The sequence below is a fragment of the Bufo gargarizans genome, chromosome 6 (genome assembly GCF_014858855.1).
Source record: "Bufo gargarizans isolate SCDJY-AF-19 chromosome 6, ASM1485885v1, whole genome shotgun sequence".
Taxonomy (NCBI): domain Eukaryota; kingdom Metazoa; phylum Chordata; class Amphibia; order Anura; family Bufonidae; genus Bufo; species Bufo gargarizans.
The window spans coordinates 139,837,832-139,856,830 of NC_058085.1; the positions used below are offsets into that span (position 1 = coordinate 139,837,832).

An 18,999-nucleotide genomic window follows, 5' to 3' on the forward strand; every position below is an offset into this window, starting at 1 on the left:
GGAGAAGAAAAACATTTGGAGCTGCCTTTAGAGACAATAAATTGCCACTAGGGTCTATTTCTTTATATAAAAAACTATTAGACTTTATTGATGACACGGGGGTTGGGCCCCAAGTATAATTTCCTCTGGTGGACCTAAGGAACCCCAGTGCGGCCCTGACTCCACTGTAACATTCAAGACTAGGCATCGCTGCAAAGCCAGTAGATACCATTCCTGAATTGTTTAAGCAAAAAATTCGGGCCTACTGTATAAGTGGTTATGGATGGTAACAATGCTATATTATCTACTGGAGACCCTTCCCATACAGTCCTAAGGGGGAATATAACTCCATATTATTGTCCAAGGTTTTGGAATGATATGTTAAACAATTCAACACATGCAGACTTCCTAATACATCACTAATGCTTTGTGCTTGTGGTAAGCGGCTGGTACTCAGAAAGACTGGCATGTTTCCTGGTCATTTGGATGAGGTGTGACTCATCCAAAGTGAATCTACAATCCTAGTATGAACAATGCAGGCAGTTTGCACAGTTGAATACCTCTTTATTATAATAAATAACAGCACTTTTGTTTGTACCTTTTGGCAGAGACCTTGGTGGTCCTCAGTGGTCCCTTGTGTGGCTTGTCCAGGCTTCTTGCAGATAGATGGAAGGGTCTGATTACAAGGGCTGTCATTCCATTTACCCTCCTGTTAGAAAAAATATTCAAGAATAACAAGCTGTACATACTATTTGAGATCTGATGAAATATTATATTGGTTTTGGCCTGAAACAGAGATCTCTCAGAACAACATCATTTTAAAGTGTAGTGCCCTGGAACAGGGAGAGTACTTTGACATTTGGACATTTTTGGACATTTCTCCTATGCAACGTTAAAACTTCTTACTTTATTTCTCCTAAAAGGGTTAACTTGCAATGTTTAATACTGTGTAACTGCATTTTATAAATATGTTGTGATATATATCCTGTTCATCATTATCACTGTATTTACATGGCTCTGTGGAAAGGGCTAATGAATACTAAAAGACTGTTAGGGCTTTGATTGAGAAGCTGGTAATTTTCCAAAGCTGCCATAGGGTTTAAAGAAGACCATGTTTTGGAAGGAAAAATCCAGACGTGTTCACCTCCATGTTTTGGAGGGAAAACCCCAAACTTGTTTACCACCAAAAAGCAGACAGCCTTGCCTTTTAAATGTCTGGTTTTAGCCATGTTGTTATGTTTGGAAACTTGTTTTTGTCTGGAAAACCTGCTGTGTCATTACCATTGAGTATCATTGAAGCTCTAATGTAAGTCTATACAAGACAGAAACCATATATTTATTATGGTTCTACATAGAGTTTTCTGGTGTAGAAAACTCACAAACCTTGTCACAAGTGCCATTTTGCCACAACATTTGTGATTTTTTTGTAACGTTTTCTGATGACCTTGAAGAGGCAGGGCAGATACGGGAGGAAGCTGGCCATGGGCAGGAGCTCTGCTGCTAGACTCATTTAATAACCTTTGTGCTAGAAAACAGGAATATGTTACACCTGAAATCTACTCCAGCTTTCGGTGTAGTCTTCCCTCTGGCGCGCAAACAGCTGGAGATGCAACAAATTTATTAAAATGTATGCACCCCTTAATTAATTTGGCACAACTCACCTCAGTGCAAGAACAGACCAAGGCGAGTGCATTGGCACAGGTATCTCAAGACCACCGTTTTCCTAAATGATCCTGCCATAACGCTCTCTTTTTATCCTCAGGATAGGTCATCAATATCAGATGGGGGGTTGGCATCTGGAACCCCCGTCGATCAGCTGTATGAGGAGACGGCACCATCTCCTGTCTCTCTCCCTGTTCACTGCTGCTTTGCCGTAGACATAGCAGCAGCAGTAAGAGAGATGGGAGATGGCACGTGCACACTGTGCGTGCCGTCTCCTCATACAGCTGATCGGTGGGGGTGCTGGGTGTCAGACCCCTGCCTATCTGATATTGGCACTAGAACCCAACAAGTACAGTGCGGTTCTTCATCTTCTCAAAGTATCTGACATTGATGACCTATCCTCAGTCATCAGTAGTAAAAGCCCGGACAACCCCTTTAATTTCAATGGAGCAATACCAGACACAAATGCATTTGTTTAGTCTGGATTTTGCAAAAGAGAAAACACTAAAAGCAATTGTTGCAAATTCTGGAGAACTGTGAATCATTCTGTTTCACTGCACACCACATGTGAAGTAAGTTTCCTTATGATATTCTTTCTTACCGGTCCCCAGATGGTAACACAGTCTTCCATGCTATCCCTGAAGTTGTTAGGCTCAAAAGGATGCCATGACGTAAAGGTGACGGCACTCCCATCTGACCAATTCAAAATTCATCTGGTGCTTGATATCATTGAGTCCAATCCACAGCTCTTCAACATCTGAAATCAAAAGTAAGTTATTATCTTCATGTGACTCCCCCTGCATGAGCCAGAGTACAGAACTGCTGACAACAGCAGCTCTTATCCTGGTGGACTTTCATTAGAACTTGTAACCTCTCCTGACACATCTGTTTTATTAACTACTTGTATTCCCCATGTAATAACAATTCTGGAGCATCTATTCTTATCACTCCATGGTGGATTATTTCTTTATTATTCCTGCTAGACGTTATGAAAGAATTTCTAACAGTCAAGATGGGTGTTACCAGTTGGGGGAGTGTCCTTCTACAGTCCGCCACTGGCGGCACTGATTGGATAATATCAGACACACCCCAACTGGTAACCTTCAAGTTGTTCTAAAACAGACATGTCAGGAGAGGTTACATGCATCTTTAAGGCTTCCAGGAACAACCTGGACGCTTATTCATCTGAATGGCCTCCATGTATTACTACATTTCCGCTGCAGGGAAAATGCATAACTGGTTAAACTGCCCCCTTAAAAACGGTATTAGCGAGCCAGCTATCAGATTAATGGGATTGTCTCTGATGAAAAACACCCTTAAAAGAGTGAAATTTCCCCCTAAAAATGCATTTATAACTGCAAAAAAACTAACTGTTGCAGATTAACAAAGAACTAAGTTTTGCATTTTTCAGGATAATTACCTTGTTTTATCTGATTGGTGACAAATTCCAGTTCTAGTAGGCTATGGATGCTGATGAGGTTGCCCTCATTCCGCACACATGTCTTCTTTGCTTCCTGCCAGCTCTTTTTCTCTCTAGTCAGACGGTAGCAGTTTGTGCCATAATTCTGCCATCCAGAATCACACTTTACAACATCTGGCTCAATGCGCTCTGACGAAAAAAAAAGAAGAGAGTATATCATGAGTGACATGTACTACCACACAAGCCTGAAACCAAAGCCGCCCTCTGGGCACTCCCTGTAGCTGTGAGCCCCTGCCTGATGGTGGTTTTGGGGTGTTCATGGTGTTAATGTCCATGTGACTTCTAGGCAGGTCATATGTAGGAGATACAATGGCCAGCATGTGGTGTTAACAGAGTCAGATACCAGTCCAGAGAAACTTAACAAGAGTCTCTCTTTATTGTATGCAGGATTACAATTGTACATCCAGCAGTAGTCTGTATACAATGTAAAGTCCTCCCAGATGTCCCAGCATGAGCTAAGCAGATGAATAAGGCATTGGCCATCAGATTACTCTGGCTAGCTGCTATAGGGATCTATGGCAACAATGGCTGTAGTGTCCACTATTCTGGGGTGTCTTAACTTGTTATCCCTCTGCAGCAGTAGGGTTTGGATCATCTTAAGCTGGGTTATCTTGCTGTCTCTTTCTCACTGTAGCCATGCAAATCCTTCTCCTTTAGTTCTTGCTTGCTTTTATCTCCTGGAGCTCATCGAGGTGACGGAGGCTCCAGGGCCTGAAGCTGGAGTATATGGGAGAGGAGCATATGAAGACTGCTCCTTCTTTCTCCCTCTCTACAGCTACTCTGACTGGAATGTTCTGGAAGTAGGGGGAGGAGCCAGCCCACACTCCTGGCTCATGTTGGAACAACTGAGTGTGCAGTACATAGCATTATAATTACAAACATTATATAACAAACCAAACTTTGCAGCCTCAGGTCTGGGGTACTGCACAATGGCATTGCCTTTACTGCCTACATTTTGCTAATTTCCATAGCTACAGTGAATGAAGGGCAAACAGTGCCTAATATTACGACTGAGGACAAAAGCCCTCAGACCTGGAGAATTAGGCTACTTTCACACTTGCGTTTTTGGCGGATCCGTCATGGATCTGCAAACACGGATCAGTTACAATAATACAACCGCATGCATCTGTCATGAACGGATCCAGTTGTATTATCTGTAACATAGCCAAGATGGATCCGTCATGAACTCCATTGAAAGTCAATGGGAGACGGATCCGTTTTCTATTGTGCCAGATTGTGTCAGAGAAAACGGATCCGTCCTCATTGACTTACATTGTGTGCCAGGACGGACACAGGCAGCGTTTTGGTGTCCACCTCCAGGGCGGAATGGTGACTGAACGGAGGCAAACTGATGCATTCTGAGCGGATCCTTTTCCATTCAGAATGCATTAGGGCAAAACTGATCCATTTTGGACTGCTTGTAAGAGCCCATGACAGATCTCACAAACGGAAAGCCAAAACGTGTGAAAGTAGCCTTATAAGCAGATGTGGAGGTGAAGTAGTTTACATCATACAGACTACCAGTCACTAAACAAATTCATATTTTACTTTCTATCAGGGTATCGGGATATGCAACTGATGTTTCTTTCGTGTTCTACCAACGAGTATATCGCCATATACAAATCTGTAAAAACTCCACATCCATTACACTTGTCCATTGGGGATCCACTAGAATAAGTCATGGGGTATAGGAGGAAATCTGCAATGAATGGCTTCTGCATTTCTTATAATATTATAAATGTATATTATAATATATTATAAGGCATGTTATGGTCAGTAGTCATCGTCTGAATCCAGCAAATACGGCTTGTGAGCCACTGGTATCAGAATAATAATTTTCCAGTGAACATTGCCTGCCTCAGCAGGGTGCGAGGAAAGTGATGTTAAAACCATCATGAGCCCTGCCAACTGAGAAAGAATGCTGAACCCCCGCAAAGCAATGCTGTGTAATATAGTTTCAGTTACTAAATTCCACTCAAACTGAAAATTCAGCTACTGGGTAGCAAGCGCAAGAATTAATAATCTGAAAATGCTGCCCCATGGAATCACCCATATCTAAGAAAACACACTGGGGAAAACATAAGCAAAGAATGCCAGGGGAATTTTTTTTTTTATTATGGTTAATGAATTGGGCATGTATAACTTTTAAAAGGATAAGAAATAATGTTGAGCAAAGCCTGCTTCATCCAAAATCAGTTAGTTAAAAACTTCAGAATAATTCTGTACTTCAGAATAATACTGTACGGAGACTTCGATAATTGATCTTTAAAGTGGAAAACCTCTTCAACACTTGAAACCGAACGCGGCTTCGGTTCCAACTAATACCTCGGACCCAAATCCGAGTTCGGTTTCAAGTTTTAAAGGAGTTTTCCATTTTAAAAATCAATTACCGAAGTTATTCAACGAAGTCACGTACAACTTCGTGAATAACTAACTTCGGCTCAACGGAGCCCATACATTCTAATACTGTATGGAGACAACCGTCCGTACAGTATTATTCGGAAGTTTTGAACGAAGCGACTTCGTATGAAGCATCCGAAGCTCGCTTCGTTCAACACTAATAAGAAACTTAGAAATCAATTAGGGAAAAAAGGGCTTTTTCCAAACTCTTAAAGGGTTTAAAATCTTGGACAAACCCTACAATGTCTTAAAATAAAAACATCATATACTCATTCGTTACTCCAGCACCGTTCTCTGCAGCGCTTTTCAAACAGAAGTGATGACATGCCTGGTTACGGCACGTGACTGCCTTAGCCAGGACAATGATTGGCTGCAGTGATGAGGTGCCAAATCCAGGTACATAACTATACATGTCACCGACTACTGTTATGTGCACAGTGACGTGCCTTCATTTGGCACCATGACCTCACCACTGTGGCCAATCGCTGTCCTCACGGATTGGCTGCAGCTCTAGTTACATGCTGTTTAAAAACAAGCCGCAGTGGGAATACCAGAAGAGAGTCACAAAGAACAGTAATGGAGAAAGGGGTGAGTAAATAAAGCTTTTCATTTCGTTTGAGACATTGCATAACTAAAAATCTCATAAAACTCCTTTAAAGGGAGCCTGACACATTGAAATTGCAGTCCATGTGGCTAGCAGCATGTTGTAGAGGAGGAAGAGCTGAGCAGAGATTTTTTTTTTTTTGGGGGGGGGGGGGGGGAAGATTCATTATAAATTGGAACATACTCATTTAAACTTCTAACAATAAAGGTATATAGTGGAAAACCGGCACTCTACATCTATCAGTAATGCTAAGGAGGCAATATACACGTAGGATAGTAAAATATGTATTATTTTTATAAGGGTACGTTTTAAGAGTGGAGAATAAAAAGGTAGAGGTTCTAAAAATGTGGAAGTCCCAAAAAATGAGGTTCTCAAAAATAAAAATGATGTTTTGCAATATACAGCATTGAAGGTGCACAATAACAAAAATAAAAATATGCAGAGTGGAGATGTGACAATGCAGTGATTGTCTGGCAGCGGTTTCCACCTTCAGTGGGTACAGTAAATGGCTGTGTCCATTTGTGTACAGTCTATAAAAATTGTCTGTCTGTACCACCGGTGTTGGTCACATAGAAAGTATATAGTATATGGATAGAGCAATGAAAAGGTAAAAAGGATAAAAATATAAAATACAAAAATATATATAGGTGGTATGTCAGTCGGGTGCTGTACTTAGTGTGGCGTCCCACACATTAAAGAAGACTGCACCCTGACTGTTTACCTTCTTTGCGAGGTGTCCTGGCTGTTGGAGCAGCTTTGCTGCGCTCTGCAGTGTTTGTTTTCCCGGTCTTTTCGGCGTGCCACGTGGATATGACGTCACTTCTTCGGCGTCTCACGTGTCTTTGCCGGACTTGGTTTTGAGATTTTCGTTGGTGGTCTTTTTCGATCCGGAGGATTCAGATGGAATTCGTTATTCGGAAGCACTTCCAGGATAAGGTTCTTAGCAGGTTTTAGAGGGAGGTCACCAGGTCACAGACAGACAATTTTTATAGACTGTACACAAATGGACACAGCCATTTACTGCACCCACTGAAGGTGGAAACTGCTGCCAGACAATCACTGCATTGTCACATCTCCACTCTGCATATTTTTATTTTTGTTATTGTGCACCTTCAATGCTGTATATTGCAAAACATCATTTTTATTTTTGAGAACCTCATTTTTTGGGACTTCCACATTTTTAGAACCTCTACCTTTTTATTCTCCACTCTTAAAACGTACCCTTATAAAAATAAATACATATTTTACTATCCTACGTGTATATTGCCTCCTTAGCATTACTGATAGATGTAGAGTGCCGGTTTTCCACTATATACCTTTATTGTTATAAACCTCCTTTCTGATTGGGTGAATCAGTCCAGAACCAGAGCACCTACACATTGTATTGATCAGGTGAGCCACCAATAACCTACCTTCTCTCATTTAAACTTCTGATCATTCCTGGCTTACTAGCCGGATGAGTGGTTTTACTCAGTGAATGAAAGTCTCACTCACAAGGGGAAGGCTGTCAGTCACTGAGTATCCCAGGGCTTAATAGTAAGACAGCATCATCCCCATAGTCTGCAGTTGTATGCTATTGCAGTCTATAGTATAAGTATGGGGTAGGGAACCTCCGGGGCCGTATGTGGCCCGCGGGATCATCTCATGTGGCCCCAGGCTCCCTGCCAGAACACAATGAAAATGCTGATGACCGCTTCATTTATGGAAGCGGTCACTAGCAGGCGGGAGGCACAGGGATATGAGAACAGCACTCTACTGGCTGTCCTCACCTTCCCAGGTCTTCTTCCGGCCCCGCTCTATGTCCTGACACATATAGTGCCAGGACGTAGTGTATATAGACGCGCACTATGACCTGACGCTGTGCGCTATCTGGTCACAGTACAGCGCAGCGGGAAGACGACCAGGGAGGGTAAATGAATCTGCCGAGTGGCAGCGCCGTTCGGGGCTGGAGAGGTAAGTTTATTATTTTATTTTTTTAAAGGGTAACTGTCTTTAAAAAAAAAAATATAATTGGATTGGTCTGACTAAGTTTAAGTTAATACTTTTGTACAGGTATTGAATTACCTAGTTATTGCAGCATGTTCTTTCCTCCCTCAGGAATTTCAGTGGTGCGGCTAAAACAGCGTTGTTAGGTGTCCTCATCTCCTATCTTCTATATACAGAAGACGGAGAATGTAGTAGTGGGCAGTCCCAAACGCTGCGTGCACGCTCCCGTCGAACCAGGATAGTGCCGATATTCGCGATAAAAATTCCCGATTAGCATATTCGTGATCAACACTACTCAAGAGGAAGAGGGCGTGTTTAAGTCTGGAGAAAGCCGATTGGTTGGGGTGAGGCTGCTCGTTCCCGAGATGAGCCGAATTAATTCTGGGTAGTTAAGGAGGGAGGTCTAAGCCTTAGGGTAAGGGCATCGGCGGCCATCTTGAGAAGATAGTCAAGTCAAAAAAGAAGTCTTGTGAGGAGCGGTTGCTATGGACGGAATCTTATTAAACAAGTGGTATGTGAACACAATAATTAGTGATTATCACCACAGCAGCAACAACATATATGAAAATTGAATTTTGAATGAAAATATGACAGTTATGCTTTAAACGTTTAATCTGAGATCTGATTGGATGCTGGGGATCTGATAGGGGCTGGGGAGGGTCTAATCTGGGTCTGATCTAAGGCTGGGAGGCCTGATGGGATTCCTATCTGAGGCTGAGGGGTGTGATCTGAGGCTGGGTGTCTGATCTGAGGCTGGGGGGTCTGATTGGGGTCTGATCTGAGGCTGGGAGGTCTGATGAGGGTCTGATCTGAGGCTGATGTAGGCTGGTAGGTCTGATAGGAGGCTGAGGTGGGGGTGCAGATCTGAGGCTGAGAAAGGGACAAAGGCAGGGACAGTTGTGAAGGAAGAGGCAGGGACGGTGGCAGAGAGAGTCAAAGCTCGTCAAAGCTCGTTAAGCCTCTTTCTATACCCCCCTGGGTTTAGCTTGGCTGCCATTAATGCCAAATAAAGAACTAAATACATAACATTCTGAACTTAAAAATTAGACTGCTATGTGTGGTCAAAATGGTGCCTGTACTATATATAATATAGATAGTGCAGGCACCATTTTGTGCTCCAGAAATACAGCGCTCGATTTTTTTATTTATTAAACAGCAGTTTATGTAACTTACTTACTACACATTACAAATATTAGGACAAATTCTTACATTTTTGGCTCTATACGCCAACACAATGGATTTGAAATGAAACGAACAAGATGTGCTTTAACTGCAGACTGTCAGCTATAATTTGAGGGTATTTACATCCAAATCATGTGAACGGTGTAGGAATTACAACAGTTTGCATATGTGCCTCCCACTTGTTGAGGGTCCAAAAGTATAGGGACAATTGGCTTCTCAGCAGTTCCATGGCCAGGTGTGTGTTATTCCCTCATTATCCCAATTACAATGAGCAGATAAAAGGTCCAGAGTTCATTTCAAGTGTGCTATTTGCATTTGGAATCTGTTGCTGTCAACTCTCAAGATGAGATCCAAAGAGCTGTCACTATCAGTGAAGCAAGCCATCATTAGGCTGAAAAATCAAAACAAACCCATCAGAGAGGTAACAAAAACATTAGGAGTTGCCAAAACAACTGTTTGGAACATTCTTAAAAAGAAGGAACGCACTGGTGAGCTCAGCAGCAACCGAAGATGTCTTTCCCTGGTAAAGAAAACACCCTTCACAACAGTTGGCCAGATCAAGAATACTCTCCAGGAGTCAACAATCAAGAGAAGACTTCAACAGAGTGAATACAAAGGGTTCACTACAAGATATAAACCATTGGTGAGCCTCAAGAACAGGAAGGCCAGATTAGAGTTTGTCAAACGACATCTAAAAAAGCCTTCACAGTTCTGGAACGACATCCTATGGACAGATGAGACCAAGATCAACTTGTACAAGAATGATGGGAAGAGAAGAGTATGGAGAAGGAAAGGAACTGCTCATGATCCTAAGCATACCACCTCATCAGTGAAGCATGGTGGTGGTAGTGTCATGGCGTGGGCATGCATGGCTGCCAATGGAACTGGTTCTCTTATATTTATTGATAATGTGACCGCTGACAAAAGCAGCAGGATGAATTCTGAAGTGTTTTGGCAATATTTTCTGCTCATATTCAGCCAAATGCTTCAGAACTCATTGGACGGCGCTTCACAGTGCAGATGGACAATGACCCAAAGCATACTGCAAAAGCAACCAAAGAGTTTTTTAAGGGAAAGAAGTGGAATGTTATGCAATGATCAAGTCAATCACCTGACCTGAATCCGATGGAGCATGCATTTCACTTGCTGAAGACAAAACTGAAGGGAAAATGCCCCAAGAACAAGCAGGAACTGAAGACAGTTGCAGTAGAGGCCTGGCAGAGCATCACCAGGGATGAAACCCAGCGTCTGCTAATGTCTATGCGTTCCAGACTTCAGGCTGTAATTGACTGCAAAGGATTTGCAACCAAGTATTAAAAAGTGAAAGTTTGATTTATGATTATTATTATGTCCCATTACTTTTGGTCCCTTAACAAGTGGGAGGCACAGAAGCAAACTGTTGTAATTCTTACACCACTTACCTGATTTGGATGTAAATACCCTCAAATTAAAGCTGACAGTCTGCAGTTGAAGCACATCTTGATCGTTTCATTTTCAAATCCATTGTGGTGGTGTATAGAGCCAAAAATGTTAGAATTGTGTCGATGTCCCAATATTTATGGACCTGACTGTATATGTTAGAACAAATTTAGCAGTCAAGTTGAGAATTTTGTATGGCCCGCGATCGATGTTACAAATATCCAAATGGCCCTTGTCAGCAAAAAGCTCCCCCACCCCTGGTATAAGCAATCACATGTTCAAGTACCCTAAGGGGAAAGGCTGGAAAAAAAAAAGTTTAAAAAATATAAAAATACCCAACAATATTAGCATTTTAAATCTTTCTAAATTTGACATTTAAAAATAAACACAAAATAAAAAATAGACATATTTGGTATTGTTGCTTTTAGAAAATGCAATTTTTTTATTACCTCATCCTGTACATATAACATAATAGTACTAATTAAATCTATAGCTCACCCGACATAAAATAAAGCCACACAGCTCTGTACATGAAAATATAAAAAGTTATGGGTAGGGATGAGCGAACTCGAACTGTATAGTTCGGGTTCGTACCGAATTTTGGGGTGTCCGTGACACGGACCCGAACCCGGACATTTTCGTAAAAGTCCGGGTTCGGGTTCGGTGTTCGTCGCTTTCTTCGCGCTTTTGTGACGCTTTCTTGGCGCTTTTTGAAAGGCTGCAAAGCAGCCAATCAACAAGCGTCATACTACTTGCCCCAAGAGGCCATCACAGCCATGCCTACTATTGGCATGGCTGTGATTGGCCAGAGCACCATGTGACCCAGCCTCTATTTAAGCTGGAGTCACATAGCGCTGCCCGTCACTCTGCTCTGATTAGCGTAGGGAGAGGTTGCGGCTGCGACAGTAGGGCGAGATTAGGCAGATTAACTCCTCCAAAGGACTTGATTAACTGATCGATCTGCAGCTGTGGATCATTGAGCTGCTGATCCTCAATTGCTCACTGTTTTTAGGCTGCACAGACCGTTTGTCAGTCTCATTTTTCTGGGGTGATCGGCGGCCATTTTGTGTCTTGTGGTGCGCCAGCACAAGCTGCGACCAAGTGCATTTAACCCTCAATGGTGTGGTTGTTTTTTGGCTAAAGCCTACATCAGGGTGAAGCTGTCACACCAAGTGCATTTAACCAGCAATAGTCTGTTCATTTTTTGGCCATATACAAAATCAGGGGCAAGCTGCGCCTGTCACCAAGTGCATTTAACCCTCAATGGTGTGGTTGTTTTTTGGCTAAAGCCTACATCAGGGTGAAGCTGTCACACCAAGTGCATTTAACCAGCAATAGTCTGTTCATTTTTTGGCCATATACAAAATCAGGGGCAAGCTGCGCCTGTCACCAAGTGCATTTAACCCTCAATGGTGTGGTTGTTTTTTGGCTAAAGCCTACATCAGGGTGAAGCTGTCACACCAAGTGCATTTAACCAGCAATAGTCTGTTCATTTTTTGGCCATATACAAAATCAGGGGCAAGCTGCGCCTGTCACCAAGTGCATTTAACCCTCAATGGTGTGGTTGTTTTTTGGCTAAAGCCTACATCAGGGTGAAGCTGTCACACCAAGTGCATTTAACCAGCAATAGTCTGTTCATTTTTTGGCCATATCCCAGTCTAATTCTGTCACTAAATCCATACCGGTCACCCAGCGCCTAAATACTAGGCCTCAAATTTATATCCAGCTAAATCTGTCCCTAGTGCTGTAGCTGGGCGAGTTATTTAGTGTCCGTTCAAGCACATTTCTTGTTCTGGGTTGAAATACAATTCCCAATTTAGCAATTTCATAATTTAGTGGTTCCTGCTATATCAGAGCTATTTGAAATCTATCCCAAAAAGGGTATATAATATTGAAGGTGCACATTGGGTCATTCAGAATAACTTCACACACACCCGCTACTGTGTATTTCCAAGTCTAATTCTGTCACTAAACCCATACCTGTCACCCAGCGCCTAAATACTAGGCCTCAAATTTAAATCCCTCTAAATCTCTCGTTACCCACCGCTGTACTGTTGTTGCTGGGCAAGATATTTAGTGTCCGTCAAAGCACATTTTTTGTTCTGGGTTGAAGTACAATTCCCAATTTAGCAATTTCATAATTTAGTGGTTTCTGCTATATCAGAGCTATTTGAAATCTATCCCTAAAAGGGTATATAATATTGAAGGTGCACATAGGGTCATTCAGAATAACTTCACACACACGCTTCTGTGCATTTCCAAGTCTAATTCTGTCACTAAATCCATACCGGTGACCCAGCGCCTAAATACTAGGCCTCAAATTTAAATCCCTCTAAATCTCTCGTTACCCACCACTGTACTGTTGTTGCTGGGCAAGATATTTAGTGTCCGTCAAAGCACATTTTTTGTTCTGGGTTGAAGTACAATTCCCAATTTAGCAATTTCATAATTTAGTGGTTTCTGCTATATCAGAGCTATTTGAAATCTATCCCTAAAAGGGTATATAATATTGAAGGTGCACATAGGGTCATTCAGAATAACTTCACACACACGCTTCTGTGCATTTCCAAGTCTAATTCTGTCACTAAATCCATACCGGTGACCCAGCGCCTAAATACTAGGCCTCAAATTTAAATCCCTCTAAATCTCTCGTTACCCACCGCTGTACTGTTGTTGCTGGGCAAGATATTTAGTGTCCGTCAAAGCACATTTTTTGTTCTGGGTTGAAGTACAATTCCCAATTTAGCAATTTCATAATTTAGTGGTTTCTGCTATATCAGAGCTATTTGAAATCTATCCCTAAAAGGGTATATAATATTGAAGGTGCACATAGGGTCATTCAGAATAACTTCACACACACGCTTCTGTGCATTTCCAAGTCTAATTCTGTCACTAAATCCATACCGGTGACCCAGCGCCTAAATACTAGGCCTCAAATTTAAATCCCTCTAAATCTCTCGTTACCCACCGCTGTACTGTTGTTGCTGGGCAAGATATTTAGTGTCCGTCAAAGCACATTTTTTGTTCTGGGTTGAAGTACAATTCCCAATTTAGCAATTTCATAATTTAGTGGTTCCTGCTATATCAGAGCTATTTGAAATCTATCCCAAAAAGGGTATATAATATTGAAGGTGCACATTGGGTCATTCAGAATAACTTCACACACACCCGCTACTGTGTATTTCCAAGTCTAATTCTGTCACTAAACCCATACCTGTCACCCAGCGCCTAAATACTAGGCCTCAAATTTAAATCCCTCTAAATCTCTCGTTACCCACCGCTGTACTGTTGTTGCTGGGCAAGATATTTAGTGTCCGTCAAAGCACATTTTTTGTTCTGGGTTGAAGTACAATTCCCAATTTAGCAATTTCATAATTTAGTGGTTTCTGCTATATCAGAGCTATTTGAAATCTATCCCTAAAAGGGTATATAATATTGAAGGTGCACATAGGGTCATTCAGAATAACTTCACACACACGCTTCTGTGCATTTCCAAGTCTAATTCTGTCACTAAATCCATACCGGTGACCCAGCGCCTAAATACTAGGCCTCAAATTTAAATCCCTCTAAATCTCTCGTTACCCACCGCTGTACTGTTGTTGCTGGGCAAGATATTTAGTGTCCGTCAAAGCACATTTTTTGTTCTGGGTTGAAGTACAATTCCCAATTTAGCAATTTCATAATTTAGTGGTTTCTGCTATATCAGAGCTATTTGAAATCTATCCCTAAAAGGGTATATAATATTGAAGGTGCACATAGGGTCATTCAGAATAACTTCACACACACGCTTCTGTGCATTTCCAAGTCTAATTCTGTCACTAAATCCATACCGGTGACCCAGCGCCTAAATACTAGGCCTCAAATTTAAATCCCTCTAAATCTCTCGTTACCCACCACTGTACTGTTGTTGCTGGGCAAGATATTTAGTGTCCGTCAAAGCACATTTTTTGTTCTGGGTTGAAGTACAATTCCCAATTTAGCAATTTCATAATTTAGTGGTTCCTGCTATATCAGAGCTATTTGAAATCTATCCCAAAAAGGGTATATAATATTGAAGGTGCACATTGGGTCATTCAGAATAACTTCACACACACCCGCTACTGTGTATTTCCAAGTCTAATTCTGTCACTAAACCCATACCTGTCACCCAGCGCCTAAATACTAGGCCTCAAATTTAAATCCCTCTAAATCTCTCGTTACCGCTGTACTGTTGTAGCTGGGAAAGTTATTTAGTGCCCGTCAAAGCACATTTTTTGTTCTGGGTTGAAGTACAATTCCCAATTTAGCAATTTCATAATTTAGTGGTTCCTGCTATATCAGAGCTATTTGAAATCTATCCCAAAAAGGGTATATAATATTCAAGGTGCACATTGGGTCATTCAGAATAACTTCACACACACGCTTCTGTGCATTTCCAAGTCTAATTCTGTCACTAAATCCATACCGGTCACCCAGCGCCTAAATACTAGGCCTCAAATTTATATCCCGCTGAATTTGAATACAATACATTGGGCCAAATAATATATTTGTTGTTGTGGTGAACCATAACAATGAGAAAAACATCTAGTAAGGGACGCGGACGTGGACATGGTCGTGGTGGTGTTAGTGGACCCTCTGGTGCTGGGAGAGGACGTGGCCGTTCTGCCACATCCACACGTCCTAGTGTACCAACTACCTCAGGTCCCAGTAGCCGCCAGAATTTACAGCGATATATGGTGGGGCCCAATGCCGTTCTAAGGATGGTAAGGCCTGAGCAGGTACAGGCATTAGTCAATTGGGTGGCCGACAGTGGATCCAGCACGTTCACATTATCTCCCACCCAGTCTTCTGCAGAAAGCGCACAGATGGCGCCTGAAAACCAACCCCATCAGTCTGTCACATCACCCCCATGCATACCAGGGAAACTGTCTCAGCCTCAAGTTATGCAGCAGTCTCTTATGCTGTTTGAAGACTCCGCTGGCAGGGTTTCCCAAGGGCATCCACCTAGCCCTTCCCCAGCGGTGAAAGACATAGAATGCACTGACGCACAACCACTTATGTTTCCTGATGATGAGGACATGGGAATACCACCTCAGCATGTCTCTGATGATGACGAAACACAGGTGCCAACTGCTGCGTCTTTCTGCAGTGTGCAGACTGAACAGGAGGTCAGGGATCAAGACTGGGTGGAAGACGATGCAGGGGACGATGAGGTCCTAGACCCCACATGGAATGAAGGTCGTGCCACTGACTTTCACAGTTCGGAGGAAGAGGCAGTGGTGAGACCGAGCCAACAGCGTAGCAAAAGAGGGAGCAGTGGGCAAAAGCAGAACACCCGCCGCCAAGAGACTCCGCCTGCTACTGACCGCCGCCATCTGGGACCGAGCACCCCAAAGGCAGCTTCAAGGAGTTCCCTGGCATGGCACTTCTTCAAACAATGTGCTGACGACAAGACCCGAGTGGTTTGCACGCTGTGCCATCAGAGCCTGAAGCGAGGCATTAACGTTCTGAACCTGAGCACAACCTGCATGACCAGGCACCTGCATGCAAAGCATGAACTGCAGTGGAGTAAACACCTTAAAACCAAGGAAGTCACTCAGGCTCCCCCTGCTACCTCTTCTGCTGCTGCCGCCTCGGCCTATTCTGCTGCTGCCGCCTCGGCCTCTTCCTCCGCCTCTGGAGGAACGTTGGCACCTGCCGCCCAGCAAACAGGGGATGTACCACCAACACCACCACCACCTCCGTCACCAAGCGTCTCAACCATGTCACACGCCAGCGTTCAGCTCTCCATCTCACAAACATTTGATAGAAAGCGTAAATTCCCACCTAGCCACCCTCGATCCCTGGCCCTGAATGCCAGCATTTCTAAACTACTGGCCTATGAAATGCTGTCATTTAGGCTGGTGGACACAGACAGCTTCAAACAGCTCATGTCGCTTGCTGTCCCACAGTATGTTGTTCCCAGCCGGCACTACTTCTCCAAGAGAGCCGTGCCTTCCCTGCACAACCAAGTATCCGATAAAATCAAGTGTGCACTGCGCAACGCCATCTGTAGCAAGGTCCACCTAACCACAGATACGTGGACCAGTAAGCACGGCCAGGGACGCTATATCTCCCTAACTGCACACTGGGTAAATGTAGTGGCAGCTGGGCCCCAGGCGGAGAGCTGTTTGGCGCACGTCCTGCCGCCGCCAAGGATCGCAGGGCAACATTCTTTGCCTCCTGTTGCCACCTCCTCCTTCTCGGCTTCCTCCTCCTCTTCTTCCACCTGCTCATCCAGTCAGCCACACACCTTCACCACCAACTTCAGCACAGCCCGGGGTAAACGTCAGCAGGCCATTCTGAAACTCATATGTTTGGGGGACAGGCCCCACACCGCACAGGAGTTGTGGCGGGGTATTGAACAACAGACCGACGAGTGGTTGCTGCCGGTGAGCCTCAAGCCCGGCCTGGTGGTGTGTGATAATGGGCGAAATCTCGTTGCAGCTCTGGGACTAGCCAATTTGACGCACATCCCTTGCTTGGCGCATGTGCTGAATTTGGTGGTGCAGAAGTTCATTCACAACTACCCCGACATGTCAGAGCTGCTGCATAAAGTGCGGGCCGTCTGTTCGCGCTTCCGGCGTTCACATCCTGCCGCTGCTCGCCTGTCTGCGCTACAGCGTAACTTCGGCCTTCCCGCTCACCGCCTCATATGCGACGTGCCCACCAGGTGGAACTCCACCTTGCACATGCTGGACAGACTGTGCGAGCAGCAGCAGGCCATAGTGGAGTTTCAGCTGCAGCACGCACGGGTCAGTCGCACTACAGAACAGCACCACTTCACCACCAATGACTGGGCCTCCATGCGAGACCTGTGTGCCCTGTTGCGCTGTTTCGAGTACTCCACCAACATGGCCAGTGGCGATGACACCGTTATCAGCGTTACAATACCACTTCTATGTCTCCTTGAGAAAACACTTAGGGCGATGATGGAACAGGAGGTGGCCCAGGAGGAGGAGGAGGAGGATGAGGAAGAGGGGTCATTTTTAGCACTTTCAGGCCAGTCTCTTCGAAGTGACTCAGAGGGAGGTTTTTTGCAACAGCAGAGGCCAGGTACAAATGTGGCCAGCCAGGGCCCACTACTGGAGGACGAGGAGGACGAGGATGAGGAGGAGGTGGAGGAGGATGAGGATGAAGCATGGTCACAGCGGGGTGGCACCCAACGCAGCTCGGGTCCATCACTGGTGCGTGGCTGGGGGGAAAGGCAGGACGATGACGATACGCCTCCCACAGAGGACAGCTTGTCCTTACCCCTGGGCAGCCTGGCACACATGAGCGACTACATGCTGCAGTGCCTGCGCAACGACAGCAGAGTTGCCCACATTTTAACCTGTGCGGACTACTGGGTTGCCACCCTGCTGGATCCACGCTACAAAGACAATGTGCCCACCTTACTTCCTGCACTGGAGCGTGATAGGAAGATGCGCGAGTACAAGCGCACGTTGGTAGACGCGCTACTGAGAGCATTCCCAAATGTCACAGGGGAACAAGTGGAAGCCCAAGGCCAAGGCAGAGGAGGAGCAAGAGGTCGCCAAGGCAGCTGTGTCACGGCCAGCTCCTCTGAGGGCAGGGTTAGCATGGCAGAGATGTGGAAAACTTTTGTCAACACGCCACAGCTAACTGCACCACCACCTGATACGCAACGTGTTAGCAGGAGGCAACATTTCACTAACATGGTGGAACAGTACGTGTGCACACCCCTCCACGTACTGACTGATGGTTCGGCCCCATTCAACTTCTGGGTCTCTAAATTGTCCACGTGGCCAGAGCTAGCCTTTTATGCCTTGGAGGTGCTGGCCTGCCCGGCAGCCAGCGTTTTGTCTGAACGTGTATTCAGCACGGCAGGGGGCGTCATTACAGACAAACGCAGCCGCCTGTCTACAGCCAATGTGGACAAGCTGACGTTCATAAAAATGAACCAGGCATGGATCCCACAGGACCTGTCCGTCCCTTGTCCAGATTAGACATTAACTACCTCCCCATAACCATATATTATTGGACTCCAGGGCACTTCCTCATTCAATCCTATTTTTATTTTCATTTTACCATTATATTGCGATGCTACCCAAAGTTGAATGAACCTCTCCTCTGCCTGTGTGCTAGGCCTAAATATATGCCAATGGACTGTTGCAGTGGTGGCTGACATGAAGCCTGATTCTCTGCTATGACATGCAGACTAATTCTCTGCTGACATGAAGCCAGATTGTCTGTTACGGGACCTCTCTCCTCTGCCTGGGTGCTGGGCCTAAATTTATGACAATGGACT

The 18,999-nt window shown here is 44.3% G+C and overlaps 1 protein-coding gene across 1 annotated transcript in view; it reads right to left on the reverse strand.

Moving 5' to 3' along the window:
- Positions 1-18,999, reverse strand: part of MRC2 (mannose receptor C type 2) — an 82,096-nt gene that overhangs the window by 30,059 nt on the left and 33,038 nt on the right. Inside the window, 4 exon segments of the mRNA XM_044296874.1 lie at positions 578-688; positions 2,243-2,341; positions 2,343-2,398; positions 3,062-3,250. Coding sequence (XP_044152809.1) covers positions 578-688; positions 2,243-2,341; positions 2,343-2,398; positions 3,062-3,250 — 455 coding nt within the window.